Source organism: Diachasmimorpha longicaudata, chromosome 4 (genome assembly GCF_034640455.1).
Source record: "Diachasmimorpha longicaudata isolate KC_UGA_2023 chromosome 4, iyDiaLong2, whole genome shotgun sequence".
Lineage (NCBI taxonomy): Eukaryota > Metazoa > Arthropoda > Insecta > Hymenoptera > Braconidae > Diachasmimorpha > Diachasmimorpha longicaudata.
In genome coordinates, this window is record NC_087228.1 from 10,398,526 (window position 1) to 10,417,431 (window position 18,906).

The 18,906-nt window shown below is 36.7% G+C and overlaps 3 protein-coding genes across 6 annotated transcripts in view; 1 reads left to right on the forward strand and 2 right to left on the reverse strand.

The window, feature by feature from the left end:
- Positions 1 to 3,792, reverse strand: part of LOC135161381 (neo-calmodulin-like) — a 53,888-nt gene extending 50,096 nt beyond the window's left edge. The window contains exon 1 of the mRNA XM_064118896.1: positions 3,363 to 3,792. Coding sequence (XP_063974966.1) covers positions 3,363 to 3,401 — 39 coding nt within the window. The 5' untranslated portion in view covers positions 3,402 to 3,792. The remainder of the gene's footprint in view (positions 1 to 3,362) is intronic.
- A 3,078-nt stretch (positions 3,793 to 6,870) lies between these two features.
- LOC135161435 (uncharacterized) lies at positions 6,871 to 9,073 on the forward strand. Its single transcript, XM_064118998.1, has 3 exons — positions 6,871 to 7,058; positions 8,176 to 8,320; positions 8,389 to 9,073. Exons 2-3 carry the CDS (start codon positions 8,210 to 8,212, stop codon positions 8,941 to 8,943), a joined length of 666 nt encoding a protein of 221 aa, XP_063975068.1. The 5' UTR covers positions 6,871 to 7,058; positions 8,176 to 8,209; the 3' UTR covers positions 8,944 to 9,073.
- Positions 9,074 to 10,242: 1,169 nt separating this feature from the next.
- Br (broad) overlaps positions 10,243 to 18,906 on the reverse strand; it is a 43,333-nt gene continuing 34,669 nt past the window's right edge. For 2 of the 4 annotated variants that reach the window (XM_064118996.1, XM_064118994.1), the window contains exons 6-7: positions 18,630 to 18,905; positions 16,632 to 16,770 (exon numbers count right to left, since the gene is read on the reverse strand). In XM_064118996.1, coding sequence (XP_063975066.1) covers positions 18,643 to 18,905 — 263 coding nt within the window. In that variant the 3' untranslated portion in view covers positions 16,632 to 16,770; positions 18,630 to 18,642. Of the gene's footprint in view, positions 16,771 to 18,629; position 18,906 lie in introns of all 4 variants that reach the window. The other 2 variants (XM_064118991.1, XM_064118990.1) reach the window with 1 other exon arrangement.

An 18,906-nucleotide genomic window follows, 5' to 3' on the forward strand; every position in this document is an offset into this window, starting at 1 on the left:
TTAAATCATCGTGTTCACAACACCCCGAGGAAACCATTCATCCTGTAAATGAAATGAAGGGGACGATGAGGAAATCCACAACCACCGGAGCTTAATAAGCCCCCCCCGTCACCTCAGAGTGACGTCAAATATTCCATAAGTGGCTGTCTCCCACGTGAGAAATGATTTTCCTGAAAAGATAATGGTAGCAGTAAAAGCTCATGACTAATTTTACACTTCACATGGTTTTGGTGTAAGAGAGTATTTGTATACGAGGATAGAATACCGTGGACATGACATCAAGTACTCACGGCAGAAGGTAATGGCAGAATAGAAGTGAAGGGTGGAGGTCAGTGTGATTGCTCGAGTCCATTATGCGATGTGTTGTTTACGTGGAAGTGGGTGCAGAGGAAATACTCCGGTATTCTCTAATAAATTATGGAATCCCGAGAGAAACGTTGCAGAACCGAATGCTGGTTTCATGGGGATTATAAATTGTCGGAGGAAATTTCATCCGTTGCAATGCGTGTCCGGGTATAGAGGTCCCTCTATTATATCGAGCTTTATGGTCAGTATTAAAAGCAATGTAGTGATATACGCAGCAAATTTTATAATTAAACAATCTAACGCGCGGTGATATGTCCTTGTCTCGAAGTGTGTCCCTGTTCCGGAAGGTTTTTGGCAGGTGACAATCCCATTACAATTTACAGGAAGTTCATTGTACAAAACTTCGAGTATAAACATAATTAATGAAATTTTAATCCAAGTTAATTTGTTATTTTTTAATGTAACGCCGAGTCTGAGCCTTTGGATCGGTAACAAAAAATAATAGAGAAGACCAGCTGATCTCCTGTGGCGGGTGAGGAAATTATAAAGACGAATTAGCTTCTCCCAAATGACCAGAGATGCATTTCATCTCGGAAAGATGACGTCAGTGCCACAAATCCTCGGGGGTCATCACGCGGCAATGCAACGTATGCAGTTATTATGCTGTGACAATTTTTAGCTCCACGTGATCCCGGCACTCGTGGGACTCCAGTCAATGTCGTGAATTGGTGATGGAAATGCAAAATAAGAGAGATGTGGGTTGCATTGGCAATTCATGTGCGAAATATAATACTGAAATTGAATGAAAAATCCGTCAATTCGACGGATGAATGCGAGAGGGTGAAGAAACGTGAGAGCAGTGTTACGTTCTATAGAACTGGTACACAGGGGGAAATTTTCAATAAAAGTTTCATAATCCCGTCGATTAATTGGATGCACTTATATAATTTTCCAATCAGTGTTTTAGAATAAAGACAGGAGGCAGTACGTGATTAGTAACGGGGATTGATTCATTCGATTTTCAATTATTTCAATCCGGGGATTGCAACAGAATGTCCTCATTAGCCCACCGAAATTGTTCCTGATGTTCAAAGCCATGTACTCCTGCTGATTGCGTACTCAAAGTTACCAAACCCCTTAGTCACGTGGCATCGTGGCTTCAGTCTGAGCACGATCACCAACGCTTTGTACTATTAACGGGTATTAATTCTCCGAATGGAAGCATTTATTCAAGCTAGACATAATCGGCGATTTAAACTAATTGGATTTTATCAATAACCCAATTAAACGTGATGGTTAATTTTTAATAAGTGTCGGAATGGACATCTGCAACGATGACTCACGATGCGGTTTCATAAACCGGTTGAATGATTTTTATCCAATATTTCTCGCCGGTTGCGCAAAACTTTTTATCCAATTTTCAATGCCCTGCAATTTGAGATAACTCTCACAATAGAATCCCAGAAACTCCAATCAGTGGAGAAAAACCTGACCTGAAGTGGGTCAGAACTTGAACTTGAATGAGTTGAATGCTGCTTATGTATGAAAATCAAAGAAGGGAATAAAAAAAATGGCGCACCTCACTCATTGCCTTTCGGCGCCAGTTCTCTCCCTCTGTCTCGCGGAATGAGAAAAGTTTCTTAACATCGGAGTGTAATCGCCTCTGGCAAACTAGCCCCAATGTCACAAAAGTCTCGTGTAAGATAAAACGAGTTAAGGTGCACGACAAACGTCGGGCGTATCATCTCACCCCTCACGTTCAGAGCTGTAACGGATGCGGTTCGTAAATTCCTCCACCTTGGGTATTGTTTCAACCCTCGGGGAGAACTAATTGCAAGGACAACGGTAAATTTTCGCTGTCCGGAATAGCTATGTTTTTAATTCCACGTCTTTTTTCAGGTCGTGAAAAGAATTTATTGCAAATTAGTGCTTTGAAAAAAAAAATCACATTCAATGCAAAAGACTTCGTCAATCTGTGAAGAAAATCGACTGGTCTCCAGCTGATTAATTCACATTTTTCGTGTCTGCTGGCACGCGATACGCGTGAAATATTGATTTTCAATGTAAATGGTAAGGACCTGTCTCATAAAAATAAAGACCAACACCATCCATAACGTCCAATGAAGGCATATAAAAAAATGACGCTTAATTTTATCGACATCAGTTGACATTACCTCGACTGTCCCCTTGAGTGCAATTTCTTTATGGTGACTGGAATCGATTTCCCGGAGAAAATAAGAATTGATGGGAAAAGTAATTGTTTCCAATCTGATACAATTGCATCCACTACTCTCTCTGTCTCTCTCAATTGGAATTCCCCGGGACACAGTGAGAAAAAAATCCCCATAAAACGAAATAAAGGAACATTAATGGCGTAAAAATGCAAATGAAGGTGAATTACAGTCCTTGAATCTTTGACAACTAAAAATCGCCGAGTCCTGTAATTTAAGATCCAGCGTGTGGAATTATTCCAGTAGTACTCTCTCGACATTACGGCTAATAATGCCGAGTGCTGAGCGTAATGTGCACCCGTAGAGTAGCGAAGAGAAGGAAATAATCCAACTATCGCTGATACATTTGAAATTTAAGTGCTGAACAGTGGAATTCCACTTCTCAATACCACTTCTCCAATAATTGACGTCAATGGCGACCGGTGTATTAGTTATACTGTCCGGGATAAATGAAAAACTGGATGACAACCGTTCGATTAATGGATTAAATGAAACCCTCAGTTTTACGAATTGAATTGCTTTTGCTTTTCCCTGTTCGTTAGTGCCGAATAAATTTCCATCCCCGTGCCGCAATTTCAATTACTCCAATCAAGGGATTCAACTCAACTACGCAGGAAACGCTTTCTTTCAAAAGTAAAAGCCGCATTCATCCATTTTCTCTCACAGACTAATTGTTTAAAATGGAAAATACCGACTGATCCGGATCCGGCGATAATTAATAAGAACTGTATCTGTTCAAGTAATGATTTCCTCCTTCAGCAAATTTCCACCTGATTTGCAACCAAAACAAAAGTACAGAAGAACTAAAAAAATGGTCTCACTCACCCTGCGCATCACTCGTAAAGAAAACGATGAAGTCTTCATGTTGGTGGTAATCCTGATGAACAGTTGCCGAATTTCGTTTGGCCCAATGGTCTCCTGGTCCGTGTGTACCGTCGTCCTTTGTCAAAAAGCCCCCTCGGAAATCCCACAAATATCAGCTAAAAATATCCGGAAATCCTGGAATAAACGCCGAGGTAAATCAGCGGGTAAACTACAGGTGGTCGCGCGGCTCACGTTGTTCCCCAACAACTTCAGCCTCTGAAACTCGCTCCCTAAACGGTAGTCAGAGCTGCCTCCCCTCACCCGAGGGTGTGATCAGCGGACGGAAATTTTTATTATCTCCCGGTGATGAGCCGTTGCAATGGCTTACGGGTAAAAAACAGAGGAATAATAAAATTAGATAAATATTGAGTGAAGGGGGATCAGATGGAGGGATCCGTAGACGCGGTTGCCGAGCGTCTGATCGGGGTGGCCTCCGCTCTAGAATCCAAGTCGAAACCCACCCCGTAGGTAACGCGCACGCCCATGGGTTACCGTAGCTGCCAGGGTGCGCCTGCCATAAGGCCTCTATATTCCACTCTTGTTCATCGGGGTCGTGAGCGATAGAGTGTACAGCAATATCACCTACATCCCCATAATGGTACGCCCTGTGAACAGCACCAAGGACATACACGGCGTCGAGTCAATCGTATTATCAGAGGTAAAGGGCGAACATGAGAGGGGTAAAAGGGAGACTGGCTGTTCAGCGATGTTCCTTGTAGCTGGACACTACGTGACCCGATGAACAGGGATTATGCTTTTCCATAGATTATTTGCAAGTCACTGCAGCCATAGGAGTGGAGGAGGGTGAGTGGGAGGCGATGGGAGGGAGGTTCGAGTGATGAAGACATGATAAGAATCGAAAAAAAATCTATACGAGATATCACAAGGTTTTCGAAGTAAACTTACACATTTTCATACATATGGCACGATGTTGTGGGTTTTTTTGTTTATGGTGCCTTAAATTTTGGGGAATGATAAAAAAAGTTGGTAGAATATTTGGCGATTATCTATCGTTTGCTCAGAGTTTCACACCAAGCTTTTAAATGTTAAAATTAAAGCATATTTTTGCTCTGTTTTGCTGAGGAGGAGTGACATAGAATAAACTGAACGCGAAAAAAAAACATTTACTCTTAGTTAACCCAGTTTTTCCGGAGACAGTGAAGCTGGCACGAGTGAAGCGTAACACTGCCTGTTGCACCATATTCATTGAGGGGGATATTTCGAGGTTGGCCGTAGAGGGAGGAAAATCCACTCAGCTTTGGTAAAAGCGGTGTGGGCTATGTACTTCCGCAAAAAGGGAGGGAGGTGGAATCAAGAGGGCGGTGAGAACGTCAGAGGTAAGGGGTTATGCTCTGGTTGTGAATTAACGATAGTTCACAGAGTGGTAAATGAAGGAGGGGGTGGGTTTCCCCTCGATGAAGTGCATCGTTTGAAGTATCCCACTTGTGTTTACCACTTGTGAACCTCCCCACACGCACTACTCCCGGCTCGATTGATGGCTCAAGGTCAACGAGAAGTGATTAAAGTCGGATTAAAGGGTCCACCGAGATGCGATGGTGCCTGTCAATCTCTCATTTTAGGGGAAATATTTGCACTGCTGGGCTATCTGACTATTTTTTTTCAAATCTCGATATGGATATTGACTTTTTGAGATTGAACCTCCGATGAGGGGAATCATTTTTTTTCCTCTTGCCCCCGAGGTGACACGTTCGATTGACTACAACCGGGGCAAATCGATCACTCTCACCCTCCTTCCTCTCCCATTTTTCCAATGTTTTTTGTACGGAAGAAACTAACAACATCGATCGATCTAGTGGTTTGGACTCTTTTTACTTTTGCTCCATATTTGTTTAAACAATGCAGCCACAATTTTTTTTCTCCTACCTCTTCAATCTGTCCTGGTCTCACACAAGCGGGAGACAGAAATTTTCACGGTGGATAGCACCAAGTGATGTAGAGCAGGAGAGAATTGACGGCGGTGGAATTGGATTTTCAAGTTAGTCTTTTATGGTGCTGAAAACTCGGAAGAAAATTTATTTCATATTTCTCAGGTTTATGGGCTGGAGAAAAGTATAAGCATCGTCAAGACGCTTTTCTGCTCCTAGGCATCAGGGACTTCGAGACACATTTTTCGATTGTCCAGGATTCCGTTGTCCTGGGCCCATTTCCTTCGTGGTCAGTGATATGGTCAGACGGTCAGAGTTGGATCTTCAGCGCAATCGCCCGTTCTATGGTGTCTAATTGATTTCTCAATTTTCTTAATCATATAAAAAATAGTGGAGGAATCGAAGAGATCACGAATCAATTGATATCTCAATATTTGTATTCAATTATGTTGTTCATTTGTTCAGCTCTAGGGTGTTCAGACGTATTTCCCGGATGCATGAAACGTGAAGACCAGACTTATGTCGGAATTGAATTCTTCTCAAGTTCCTCTTTGTCAATGGTGTACATTTCTTCATATGTCGTCGGTCTATGAGATCCGAGAGGATAAATGACTGCGCATGTGCTAGTGGATTCTTACCAAGTCGTGCTGGAGCAGAAGGTGACAAGGGGTCAAGGTCGTCGGAAACTCACGCGGATTCGTAAGGCATTTATGATTTTCATACGAAGTGTTTTTCCTGGTTATTCTCTTTGGCTCCAGTAATCCACAGGCTTTCTCTTTTTTTATTCCATACTCATCACTTTGCGATTGAAAGAAACGAAAGATTATCCCCTCAGACGCGCGGATTGAATGGATTCATGCGCAGAGAGAATTACGTTTATTCGAATGTCTTCCGCCTTTCCCTTACGAATAAGTGCGAAGGGAAAGGCGATACCTGGCAATGGAAACAGATCGAGGTACCTTGGGGATCTCAGCAAACACTATTTTCTCCTTCAAAATCCAGGCACATTGGCGTGAGTTAATCTGCGAATTGACGCATAAAGACGGAATTGAGTCATGAAAGGTGGCATAAAACACACGCAAACCCATCTGATACTGTTATGAATAAAATCCGAATATCCCGGATAAATCATAAATATTATTGTGATGGGCCACTACACAGGAGGAAAACCCTTTCAGTGCACTCAACAAGGTTTACCGTACGTGTACTGAAACCAAGACTCTCCGCGGATTGAGGTCTGCCTCAAAACCCATAACTTAAAGCCATCTAGCCCGGAGAATATATATACAATTTAATCTGTAAAATACAAAAACTCGAAGTTTTCGCCTGACCTTCTGAAAGAAAATCCCTCACTTGACCCCGCCCCAGATTATGCCTCCCTTGGATTCCCATAACATACAAATTGGATTTTTACGATAAGAATGGCAGGAAAATTCCCTTTCGATGCGGTGGTCGATATGTTTCACCACACTGCTCAATCCCATTTGGTTCGACTTTTTTTTTATTGCTTATGGGCTTCGATAAGGAAAATGGGTAGTTGAAAATTAATTAACTGGGTGAGATTGCACGCTTTAGAACGGATAAACACTCCTGGTTGAATGTTTGGGCGTTCAAACCGCAATAACGCGTGATCGCAGTCAGACTAGACCCGTTTAATCGAATGAATATTGAATAATCCGGGGATTGGTTGGATAGACTACCAGGAACCACCGTAATATTCACCCCAATTGGCGGAATCAAATTGTTTGTATTTAAATAATTCAGGAAATTGGTAAGTGATTTTAATTTAGTATATGCAATACCCAACATATAGAGATTCTTCATTATATTCTAAAAAATGATATGAAGAGAAAAACTCGATTTAGCGCTAAAAAAAAGATTTATTGCATTGAAACGACGGAAATAATATGAAAGGTCAAAGGAGCCCTCGAAATCCCCTGGAAATTTACATTGAATAAAGAGGGGAAACAATGTATCCATCCAAACTTGGACTTCCCCGACCCTAACTGATGGCACTGCAATCCTTCACCCCCCAGTTCACCCCCACAGCAACATTTCGATTTTGTCCATCAGTCTATGTCTTTGAAATCCTCTTACTAATACCCCGTGAACATTTTCAATTTTCTTTCCTAGGCGGACAAGTACAAGAGTAAATATTTGACTGGATTTAATTACGTGGGATGGGTAGCCCTTCTGTATCCAATGTTCAGAGTTAATTTCAAGGAATAGTTTAGTTCTGATGGTTTTACTGAAAACTTCTATTTTAGGAAATTACTGTCATGGTTTCTTCACAAAGTATTTATGGAGTTTTGTAGAGTTTCTGGGTGGTTTCCAAGTTTCGAATGAAGTTCGGATCTTATTCACATTGTTTGATTGAAATTGGAGAAAAATTGGAAGAATTTGCATAAAAGTTCTTACACCGAGGGGTAAAATAGTTGACAAAAGTTTATCAGAGTCTCAGAGAAACGTATTTCATGTTACGAGGGTACAAGTTCCCTAATATTTTTGCAATAAAATTTACGAACATAATCCGCCGTCAATTGGATACTGAAGCATTACTCATGAGAGATATTGTAACTTCAGCGAACATATTGAAATGTAATCCTTCATTGGGAACCCAGGAAACCTTCAGAGAATGACTAGAGCTGCGATCAGGTATCGGCTGATGCTCTGGGGCTTCATTTCGACCAGTCGAAGCTCAACATCCGACGGATATCGCGCGACAGTCGATAGGGATGTCTCCTAATATTGCCGACATATATATTGACTCTACTTTCAAATTACCTCAGATATTTAGAGAATAAATCCCCACAAAATCAAATAATCCATCTATTACCCAACAATAATTTTTCATCGGTTCTATACTTTTTAAATAAATTTGTATTCAGGACATCCAGTGATTGCAGTATTAACAAAAACACGATGGCTCCTTCAATCTCATGCAGAAAGGGCTTATCACTTATGTGGGGATACCTCGTCTTCATTTCCCTCTGGAATTCTGGATTATCTCTCGACTTTGGACTTTCACTGAAAGTAGGAATTTTTCTCTCCAGCAGATAAAATGAAACTAATCGAGCTCATTACTGTCTTTCCCTTTCCAGCAAGATAAATTATCTTTAAAGAACCTCCCCATTCCGTCAATTCTGCAGCCTGACAATTTGAATGCAAGCGCTCATGCTGGAAAACACCCAGTGACCGCTTCAGACGCAACCGAATCAGCCGTCGCTCGCGACGCAACATCATCAGGGACCGGAGCACACGTCAGGAATCTTGAGGCTACGAATGTAACAGATCCGAGCGGTGCGAAAGCAGAAACCAGATTTGAGAAAAAACTCGAAATTAATGGAGCCTCGTCCCCGAGTATGAGAGAAGATGCCACCTTCCATCCCGACACCGTTCTATTCCGTGCTGAAGAGCTAGCCAACGAGGAAGCGATCCCAACGGGCGAAGTCAAGGGACGATTCGATATCAAAACACGTGGGAAAGATGAACCACGGGTTGAGATCTCGGCTATCGAGCGAATCGATGGCCTTCCTGCCCACAATTTAACGGCAAATCCTGAGGCAATAGACCCCGTCACCAGGAAATTATTCGATCGCGAAGACATTCAACCGCCAGTAAATAAAAGTACTGCAGATAAAGTAACGCAAATTTAAAATTCGTATGTTCTATCATTAAAGATTTATTTCATAATATTACACCAACAACTATTATTGAATTTCTATAATTAATAATTCCTTATCATGTTAAAAATGCGAATAAACACTTATTCAATATAATATATAATTATGTATATAATTTTATATACTTTTTATATATTAGAAATATCGTATAATTAATATATTTATAGCCTAGTGATGCATTTTGTGCTGAGGACATCAACTCCCTTATTCACACGTATTTAGCATCTCATGAATTTCATTCCTCAATCTCTCTCGATTTACACAATTACTCGAGAGGTCAATGATTTCAATTAATTTACAAAAAATCGTGAATTTTCATTCTCATTCTTGCCTGTTCTGTTCCGTTGGAATGCTTAATTACATGAATTTTCCTCCAATGATTCTGTTTCGTTATGATAAAATAATTAAAATCGAGCGTAAGCTGATGATTGAGAGTTTATTTCAATTAATTCTTCATGATAAGCAACTTCCTGTGAATCAATATGATTATGTTACAGGGATGATTAACGAAACGATACAGATATGCTGATGTCTATGCAGATATAATATGTATATATAGATTCTGAAAAATATGATATGGCGATGGTTCATTAAACTGCGATTGAGATTTCTCTAATTTCATTTACAATCGCTCATTTCAAATTCAATTCAATCGCGGCGGTTGTTCTATCCCCTGGCATTGATATCCCAGATATTATTTCATTTATATAAGATAATGTACAAGACGTAAGTACAACAACTATTGTAGCTTAAATGAGAATCTGCTAGTGTCGTGCCTCAGTTTATTATCCTCAATTGATTAATTTTCGTATTAGTTCAATTGTATTTCATTACAACTCGGGAGCGTCAATTTCCACGATCAATGGCCACTGAAAAAATTGGCAGTGTTTTCGACGATTGCTCATTCAATTAAATGTTTTACAATTGTGACCCTCAATCGTGAAAATCTGAATATTGATTCGTTTTTCATTCATTAGTTATGTAACGTTTTCTTTCTATTACTTCAGTCAGTATAAAAATTGTTTATATAATAGTGATATGTTTTGTTTTATGGATTATACAATGTGGATTATGAATGCCGACGGAGTGAGGGGGAGGAAAAGGGGTGAAATTGCGAAGAAAATTGTATTGAGATTTAACAGAAATCTGAGACAACGACGATTGAGGTATTTGTGAGGTACGTCGCTCTTCTAATGTTCATGAGCAGCGACGATACTATCGGAGAATTCATCATTTTTTTTTTCATTTAATTACAATTAGATTTAATATTTGTTTTTCCTTTTTCTCGAAAAATCTTACTTTTCTACCAGAAATGATTTCTCCCATTTAGTCGAAGACTTGTATTTTTTTTTTTTCATTTTTTTAATGTATTTGTAATCATTTTGTACTTGTACTGTTCAGCAAGGCAGCGTGTTGCACTTTGTTACTTTTAATTCTTTTTTTTTCTTTATTTAATTACAATTAAATCCGGCCCACACATGTGCACGAATCACTCAATCACTTCGTTTTAATAATGATATTTATTACTGTGAAGCAGTAAAAATTCAATTCTCTCATTTACGCAGTTATGATTATTATAAGCAGAAGAGGATGGTATCAGTGGAAATTTTACGAACTGTCTTTAGCCAATCGTTTTTTTTTCGACAGTATTGAGTATCACGGAGAGAACATGTGGACGTTTTAACCGTCATTTGCACACTATTCTTTCATCCAATGTGCATTGATTTATATAACAATAATAACTATAATAAAGACAAGCGAAGATGAGATGAAAGAAAAATATGAAATCCGTTCTGTCGTTTTTATCAACAACATTTCTGGCTTTCACAATGAAATTTATTTTGCTTGCTCGGAGAACAGAATCGACCCCATAATGAAGATTACATGCGTTTATTTATTTCCTTCACTAATGTTTTAATTAAGAACAAATAAAAATGTGACAGAAAAAAATCAATGAATTGTTTCTCCCTCATTTCACTCACCTTCTTCTTTACGTGAGTCTTACGGTAAATAAATTTAGAAAACAAACATAAACATCAATAATGAATAATTAATAATGTAATAATATAATAGTATATTGAAGTATTCAATCGTAATAAGCTGTTGTGTCAAGTTCTCATAAACATATTTCAACAATCACGTTGAGAACGGACGCAAATAGTAGAGAAAAAAAAGTATAATGATGATAATAATAATAAACCAGTGGAGTTACCTTAAGAAATATGACTAATAATTATGTATAGATATGTATATGTATGTACACAAATAATCAACTCAATTCGTTTCAATAAAATGAGAAAAAAAAGTTATTACTGATGATATCGTACATTAGTGATAAACTAACTCACATGGATTGAACTATTAATTATAAGAGTATAGTTATAATTCACTCGTGAATAAATTGTAAACGAGTGTATCACGAGTATACTCAGTAAGAAAACTATTGATTGCGATTAATGAAGGATAGATATTGTTTGAAAAATACAAACGTCAACTAATACATCATAATTCCAGATTGATTAACTATGTGGATATCTGTCCTGTTGAGAAAGGCGTGTCAGATGATATTATCATTCAACACCTCGGAAAACTCATTAATTAATTCAGAACGAAATAGAGACGAAATAATTAAATAAATGGTGTTGTCAATTTTCTCTGCATTGCACATAATGACATTCACTTAATCATAATTATATGGCCAGCATGATCGAATCAGTCGACGTTTATACATTTGTGTATCCGTGAATGTGCCACAATCATGAAATAAAAAATCGAAACACCAATTTTCATCAGTTACGCGTTGTCATTCCGTAAGCATTAAGAACTTTGGTCCATTTGTTTCAATAATTTTTCTTTACGACTGGATATTTTGAATTCTCATCTGCTATTTCGCAGAAACGATTAGTCATTGTGATAATCTACATTTCTTTGCAATTTTCCCATCCGATAAATTCATGAATTTTGTCTCGTATTTTTCGTTTCTTTTTGTAACAATCAATTTATATTTAAGATTCATTATTAGTAATTATGGCACAATATATAAATATTATATTTAAGGTCTTTTTAAAGACATAATAAAAATAATCTAAGTAGTCTTTCTCCTTTATGTTCGACAATTTCATATCATTCTCTTCTATTTTCTTCGCACATTGCGATGCCTAGATCTTTCATTTCCTCGACTTGAAGAATTTTTTTTATTTTTCTTGTTCCGTTTCTCATTTTTTTTGTTCTAAGTGCATTAATTAAAAAAATGCTTTTTATAGTTCAATCTAATGCTAAAAGTCAATTTTAAAAGCTTTTTAAATTCTCACGTCAGTGGAAAGATCAATTTTGAATTTAAATAATCCAATAACCGAAAAATTAATTTCACAAATTGTTTCTTTGGTAAAACAATATCACATGAAACAACAAAATAAAATTTTTTAACCAAATGAGGCCAGTCTGATCTATCGACCTTTTGTTTTCTAACTTAACAAGACAAAACAATAATTTAGAAATTGAAAGAAAAAAATCAAACGAAAAATGGAAACAAGTTATATTTTTGCTAAACGTTAATCAATCTTCCCTTAATTAAACTGATGTCTAAAAGTTATAAAAATCAGCCTTTTCGAAAGTAAATTCGCGTTATCAAAGCATTTCCTCACAGCGCTAAGGAAGAAGAAAACATATTTCTCAAATTGAGCTACATGTGCAAAATAAAATTACATCCATTTACCCTTGAATAGTCTCTTTAATTCATGAAGAAAAATAGTGGTCATTTAATTTTAACCAATTAGGGAAACCTACGGATTGTGGAAGGAAAATTGCCGGAAGTGGAATTGCCGACCTAATCTTTGCTCATTCAGAATAACTATCATAGATTCAAGAGAAACCATTAACAAAATTGGATAATACATTTTCCATCAAACTCGTGACAAAATAATCCCTGATTTCCGGTCAATTTTCTCCAGAAGAAATCTCAAAGTCAACATTTCAAAGAGAAAAATAATAAGTCTCATACAGTTAATGAATGCATGCCATTCTCAACACAACGGGCACATCTCTTACTACAGTAATCGTCGATGATGGATTGATTATCCAAATGAATCAAATACTGGCATCAACGACAACGCGTACCCGGCCTATAATAACTGTTTTTCAATCTTTAGCCCTACTGATATATGCCCTATTCATATGTACAATATGTGATATAGAGTGCAAATAAAAATAGATAGTTCAAAATATTTTTTTTGTTTTTTTATCCCCCTTTTAGTTTTTCTTATAGCATACACGAGACAAATTTCATATCAATGTTTCTTCCCCATTCAAATTGCGATAATTTTCCATTAATCATTCGCTACATCGATAATTGTTCTCATCTACAGAAGACATGACGCAGTTATTCAGCTACATTTAAAATTTTCACACTTGTTTCGAGTAGATCGCAAAAAAATCTACTCAACCCTTAAATTTCGATTGTGTTGGCACATTAGAATGGAATTTGTTATTAAATTTGAACAAATTAATCGAAACACTCATCGAGCCAACTGATCGAGAAAATAAAAAATTTGGTATTCAATTACTAATAATTCAAGTCTACTACATACTTTGGCATCGTGAAATGTTCTTTTTGTTAATTTTGAGCGGACGATAGTGTCAATTTTAGGACTAATTTTTTCTATTCATTACAACTCATATATAATTTTTAGAAACATTTAACTAATTCGTTTCGCAATTGACTCGATCAGTTGATAATAATTTTTTTCTCCTGATGTCTGGATTAAATCACTTCAATAGAGAGATCCCGTTCATTGTGATTTTTTTTTCACAAACATTAAACATTCACAGAACTGCGTATACATACTTTTTTTTATCTAACATCACCAGTTTTCTCTAGTATACCAAATGAAAAACATCACAGAATTTTCCAATATCATAACCAATTTTATCCTCATTTTTTTTCGTATTTTTCTTGTAATGAGTGGGAGTATAACGTGGACTCAATGATTAATGCTCTCTTTTATATCTTCCCTTCCTTTATCACAGCAGTTGTGGAAGGTTGCAAACATGACTAGCCAAATTCTCTCGTTCCATTTTAAAATTCCCCATCCAAGACCGAAAATTAATTTTGGTATTTGTTCCAAGAGCCTTCAAATCCAATTTCATTAACCCACTCATTACGAATACTCTATTTTCACACTTAAAATTTATATAAATGTAAAGAGAAAAGAAAATTCTTGATCGTTTGACACAAATTTTCCACCAACTCCATCTCAGCGGAGACTTATCATTAAATCGTATAATTTTTGTATGGTATACTTCGTGAATCAGTGGATATGTTGAAAAAAATCATCTCCCATTTTTATCCGAACGAAAAAATTCAATAAATTTCATATTTAATCGCTCAACACTATGGGATGTAACGTAGATGTAGCTGCTCAATTTTTTTCTTAATAATTTGTACTTGCTCGTTAATGAATAATGGCGTTTTTCTCTCAAATCGAATAAAACATCAATTTCTCTTCTCTTTCATCTCTGAGTTTAAGACCTGAATTTGTTGCGATCATGAATAACTTTTAGGGTGATTTAATTTTCTTGTACTGGTGTAAGCAGAACAGTGGAAGGCACGCGTGGAAAAATCGATGGAAAACTAATTAAAAGTCCATGGTAATTAGTAATGAACTAATGGAGAACAAGTCTTTAGTGTAGAATGCACACATTTATCCATTATTCTGCACCATTTGTCAAAGACAGAAGCTCAGATAGATTTTATCAACGAATATATTATGAAAACGTGATTAATTCCCGAGATTTTTGCCGGATAAACTGCAGAAAATTGCAGGAAATAATTCTGTATTCTCCATCACTTCACAACGATAATTCTTCCATTTCTCAAAGTCTCGAGCTGATATTGCACAGTTGAAAAAAAAAATTCTGAAAGAACGGGGAAGATCCAACAGTTTCCACCATTCTGCTTGCCAAACAATTGTAACGACACCAGAACACGTCTCAAACTAACCAAATTCCATTTCAACAAAATAAGAAAAAAGCATATTTGCTATGAAGAGTGTGATATGCATTACAATATGACATAATCATATTTATTCCAATATACCTCTCAATCAATACGATCTGTCCTGATGTCGTACACGAAACGGTCTCCAATATATAGTGCTATTTAATCCCCATTATTTTGTTTTCTCTTCGTTTACAAAATCTAAACATGGAAATATTGTTAATTATTAGCTGTACGAATATAATATATAATTTATATATTTATGTACACAGTTCAAAATATTATTTTTAAAGAGTTAAAAATATAGTCTGTTAATTTACGCGCGTGATGGACCTATACAATTTTCAAAGCCCGTAGAATTCACACTATTTTTTTTTTCTTACTTCATTTACTTTTTTCCTATACCCATTTTTCCCTCCAACTGCTGTCCATTCAACCATTTATTTTCCCCTTAAAGACTTCCCTCATTTGTGGAATTTGAGCACATCAGATTTCGTAATTGAATTTTACTTAGGCCTAAGACATTAACTGTATTATCCCCCTCAAAAAAAAAGAAAGAAACGAATTCTCTTGACTTAAACATTATTAACATATGTGCACTCATTAATGATTTCATCATTGTATCATTTTTTTTCCTATAATTTGTCGCACGTTTTGTATTTATTGTACAGCTATAGACACAAATAGTACGGCGACAAAATTACGCTTATTCATTTTTTTTTAATTAGAAAATTCTCTCATTAAATTGTGTTGCATCCATCAAGTGCCTCTGCACTTCACCGATTCGTCTGCCTACGTCACGAAAACTTCGTCACTATCCATGCGACAGAATTTCTCATCGTATGCACATTAATGTTCTCCTCTAAATCATAAAGATAATGTCTTTTTCAATCACCAATCAGTCGATAATAATTTCTCTATTCCGATTGAACCCGATCGGTGGAAAATTTTTGACAAAAATTAATTCAACAAAAACAAAACAAAATCAATAGTCTCAGTGGAATGTATCCGATCGAATTTGCATTTTGGTTAAGCTCTTCGAATTTCACATTTTTTCGTCTTTTTTCAATAAAATTTTTCAGTCAATTCGTCCATTTTTTTATTCTTTGGATTAAGTGCAGTCTTGACGAATAAGAAAATAAAAATTAAAAAACATAATAATTAATATTAAAATTGAATTTTCAAGGGTGACTTTGACGTTGTTCAGTTTAGTATGCGAATAGTTTAGTACGTGATTCTGTGCCAAAGTCAATACCACGTAGAATTTGGCAGTTTCACGTATTTTCTAATTAAGTGAAAAAAAATCAACTTTTTTCCTCGACGATGGAGCAGAAATAGTCTTTAAAATCTGCAATTCCATCTTAATAATTTTTTTCCATCCCTCTAAAGACAATAATCATTATTATAATTACGATAATACGTATGGGGATAGCCATTGTGTGCATAACTCCACAATTTTCATTGTGGTTGATGCTGTATCTGCGTGTGATGTGCTAATACATTTTTTATAGCTGATTCTTTCAGTAGTCTTTTCAGCACACCACTTGAGCCACGATGCTGAAGACTCTTGTGAGTTGTTAATGAATTTTTAGTACGATACCGACGATTACAAAATTCACACACATATAATGTATTTGACTGCTCGTGTTTATCCTGAAAGTGACGTTTCAATGAATAATAGCAGGAGAATGTACGACGACAGTAGGGACACTCCTGTGGTTCATTTATACCGCCCGCAGTTGGCGGTGGCATCCGGTACACGGCAGCGGGAGGCGTCGTTGGTGGATGCATCCCATTGCCCGTACCTGTAAATTAAATAGCCGGGATACATTAAAGGGCATTAATTTTTTTTCCAACTATTATCGTCAGATCGTCAAAATTTCGGTTCCACTGGGGAGGCATAATTCCGGTAATTCTTCAAATATTTTTTTTCCGAGGTATTCATTACTTCCGAAGTACTTGATGAATTTAAGAGACAGAGACTGTATGAATCAATCACAGAATGACTCGAGTCGACATTTCTATTTGAATTATTCAATTGGAAATACATTTATAATAATTTTCCTAAAATGGGGTTCGTCTCTTGGTTTGGAGTTTCAGGATGAACTACGTAAATCGGTAATTACGAAAAATAAAAAAAACTAATTTAAAAGGCAAATAATATGGGGCCGTCCATATGTAAAGAGTCCACTTAGTCAAAAACCACCCTGATACCTTGAAAAATGGCGACACTAGGAAAGATGAAACACATAAATTAACATTGATTTAAATGAAAATTGCGGAGACAAAAACGTCAATATCTCGGAAACTAGAATCGACAAAGTGCACCCTTTTCATGTGGACATAATTGACATTGTTCTATGAATATCTTGAGAACGATGAAGTTTGACAGAATTGAGATGTCATTATTGATTCAATGAAAATAGCTATCATGGTGACTTGAACTACTGAATCGATATTCTTTTGAGAACTCCTATTATTGTATACGAAATAAATGACGTCCATTGTTCACATTCATATGTCCATATTATTTCCCTCACTTCGCATGTAAAATAACTGATTAAAAACATAACTATTTGAATAAACATTGTAAACGTGCATTAAAGATATTCACAATAAATAAAGAATATTAAAGAATATTTTCCATGACAGAGGGGTAGAGCGAACAGGTGAGAAAGAATTCATGCAATTATTTCATCCCTGTATATTTCCATCATGCACGACTGCTGATTAGCCGTAAAACATATTCTACATTAAAAGGAAGACAGACTGATTTTTTACACTCGATTATTCCGATGGGGTGATGATACTCAGCGCATGCTGGAAGGTATGTTTTATGCGTGACTGAGTGTTTATGAGGCATGCAGACAACATTGAACATCAAAAGCACTGCTGAATAAAAAGATTATCCGAATGAAGATTAGAGGGAAAATAGACAAAAGACAACAAATGAAATAAACACAGTATAAAATTAACAAAGCAGATGGGGATATGTTGGGTTAGTACTCAGGGTGGGTAGCCTGAAGCATTCACAACAATTCATCACCAAAGATGAACTCGGTTTGTTAACAGACCCCAATTTGATCTTCGTTCTCCCAAAATTCAATTGATTTTTATAACACGAATAAAAATCGTCGAGTTTGATCGCAATCGTATAAATAACAATTGGAAACTTCTCTTCCACCCGTGAGAAATTTCAATTCAGACGTCATTCAAGTCGCCTTGAATAATTCATCTAAATTCAGATAGACAAATTTACTTCGGTGAACATTTTCATTTCAATAACCCATTCATGCATCAAGAAGTAAGACCAAATCCAGTTGAGGAAAGTGGGGTAAATGTTTTGTGTAATAAAACGGGAGACTGAGAGAAATGGCGTATAAAATAAAGTAAACCATCAGAAATAGTGTTGGATCCCAGAGAGTTAGTCGAGCATGCAAATTTCTGTGAAGAGAGAGAGAGAGCGAGCGAGAAAGAGAGAGAGAGAGAGACAGTGAGAGAAGTAAAAGAATTAAAATGAACTTGAAAAAAAAAAATAAAAAGCAAATTAGGAGTAAAGGGAAAAAACTATTGAAAAAAGTTGAAGAGCATAATCAAGACCGATTAATTCTTTTGCTGTTATTTTTTTTTCGGTTTTTTTTGTTGTTCTGTGCATGGACCCTACCTTATCTAAACCTTCAAAAGAACTTAATGTCAATGTCGCCAGGTCTGCTCTTATGATAGGTATAGATATGTGTCATCAGTGAGTTACGTGAGCAGTAAACCCGCTCGCAGATGACGCATCTGTACTCCTCCTGTCGTTCGGCATGCTTGTCGGCCACGTGACGCTTTAGGGATGCTTTACTGCAAAGTACCTTGCCACACAATTGACAAGTAAACAGCTTCTTTGGAGATGGTGTATTCAGCGAGTTCAAAGTCAGCCCTGGCATGGAGGCGAGCAC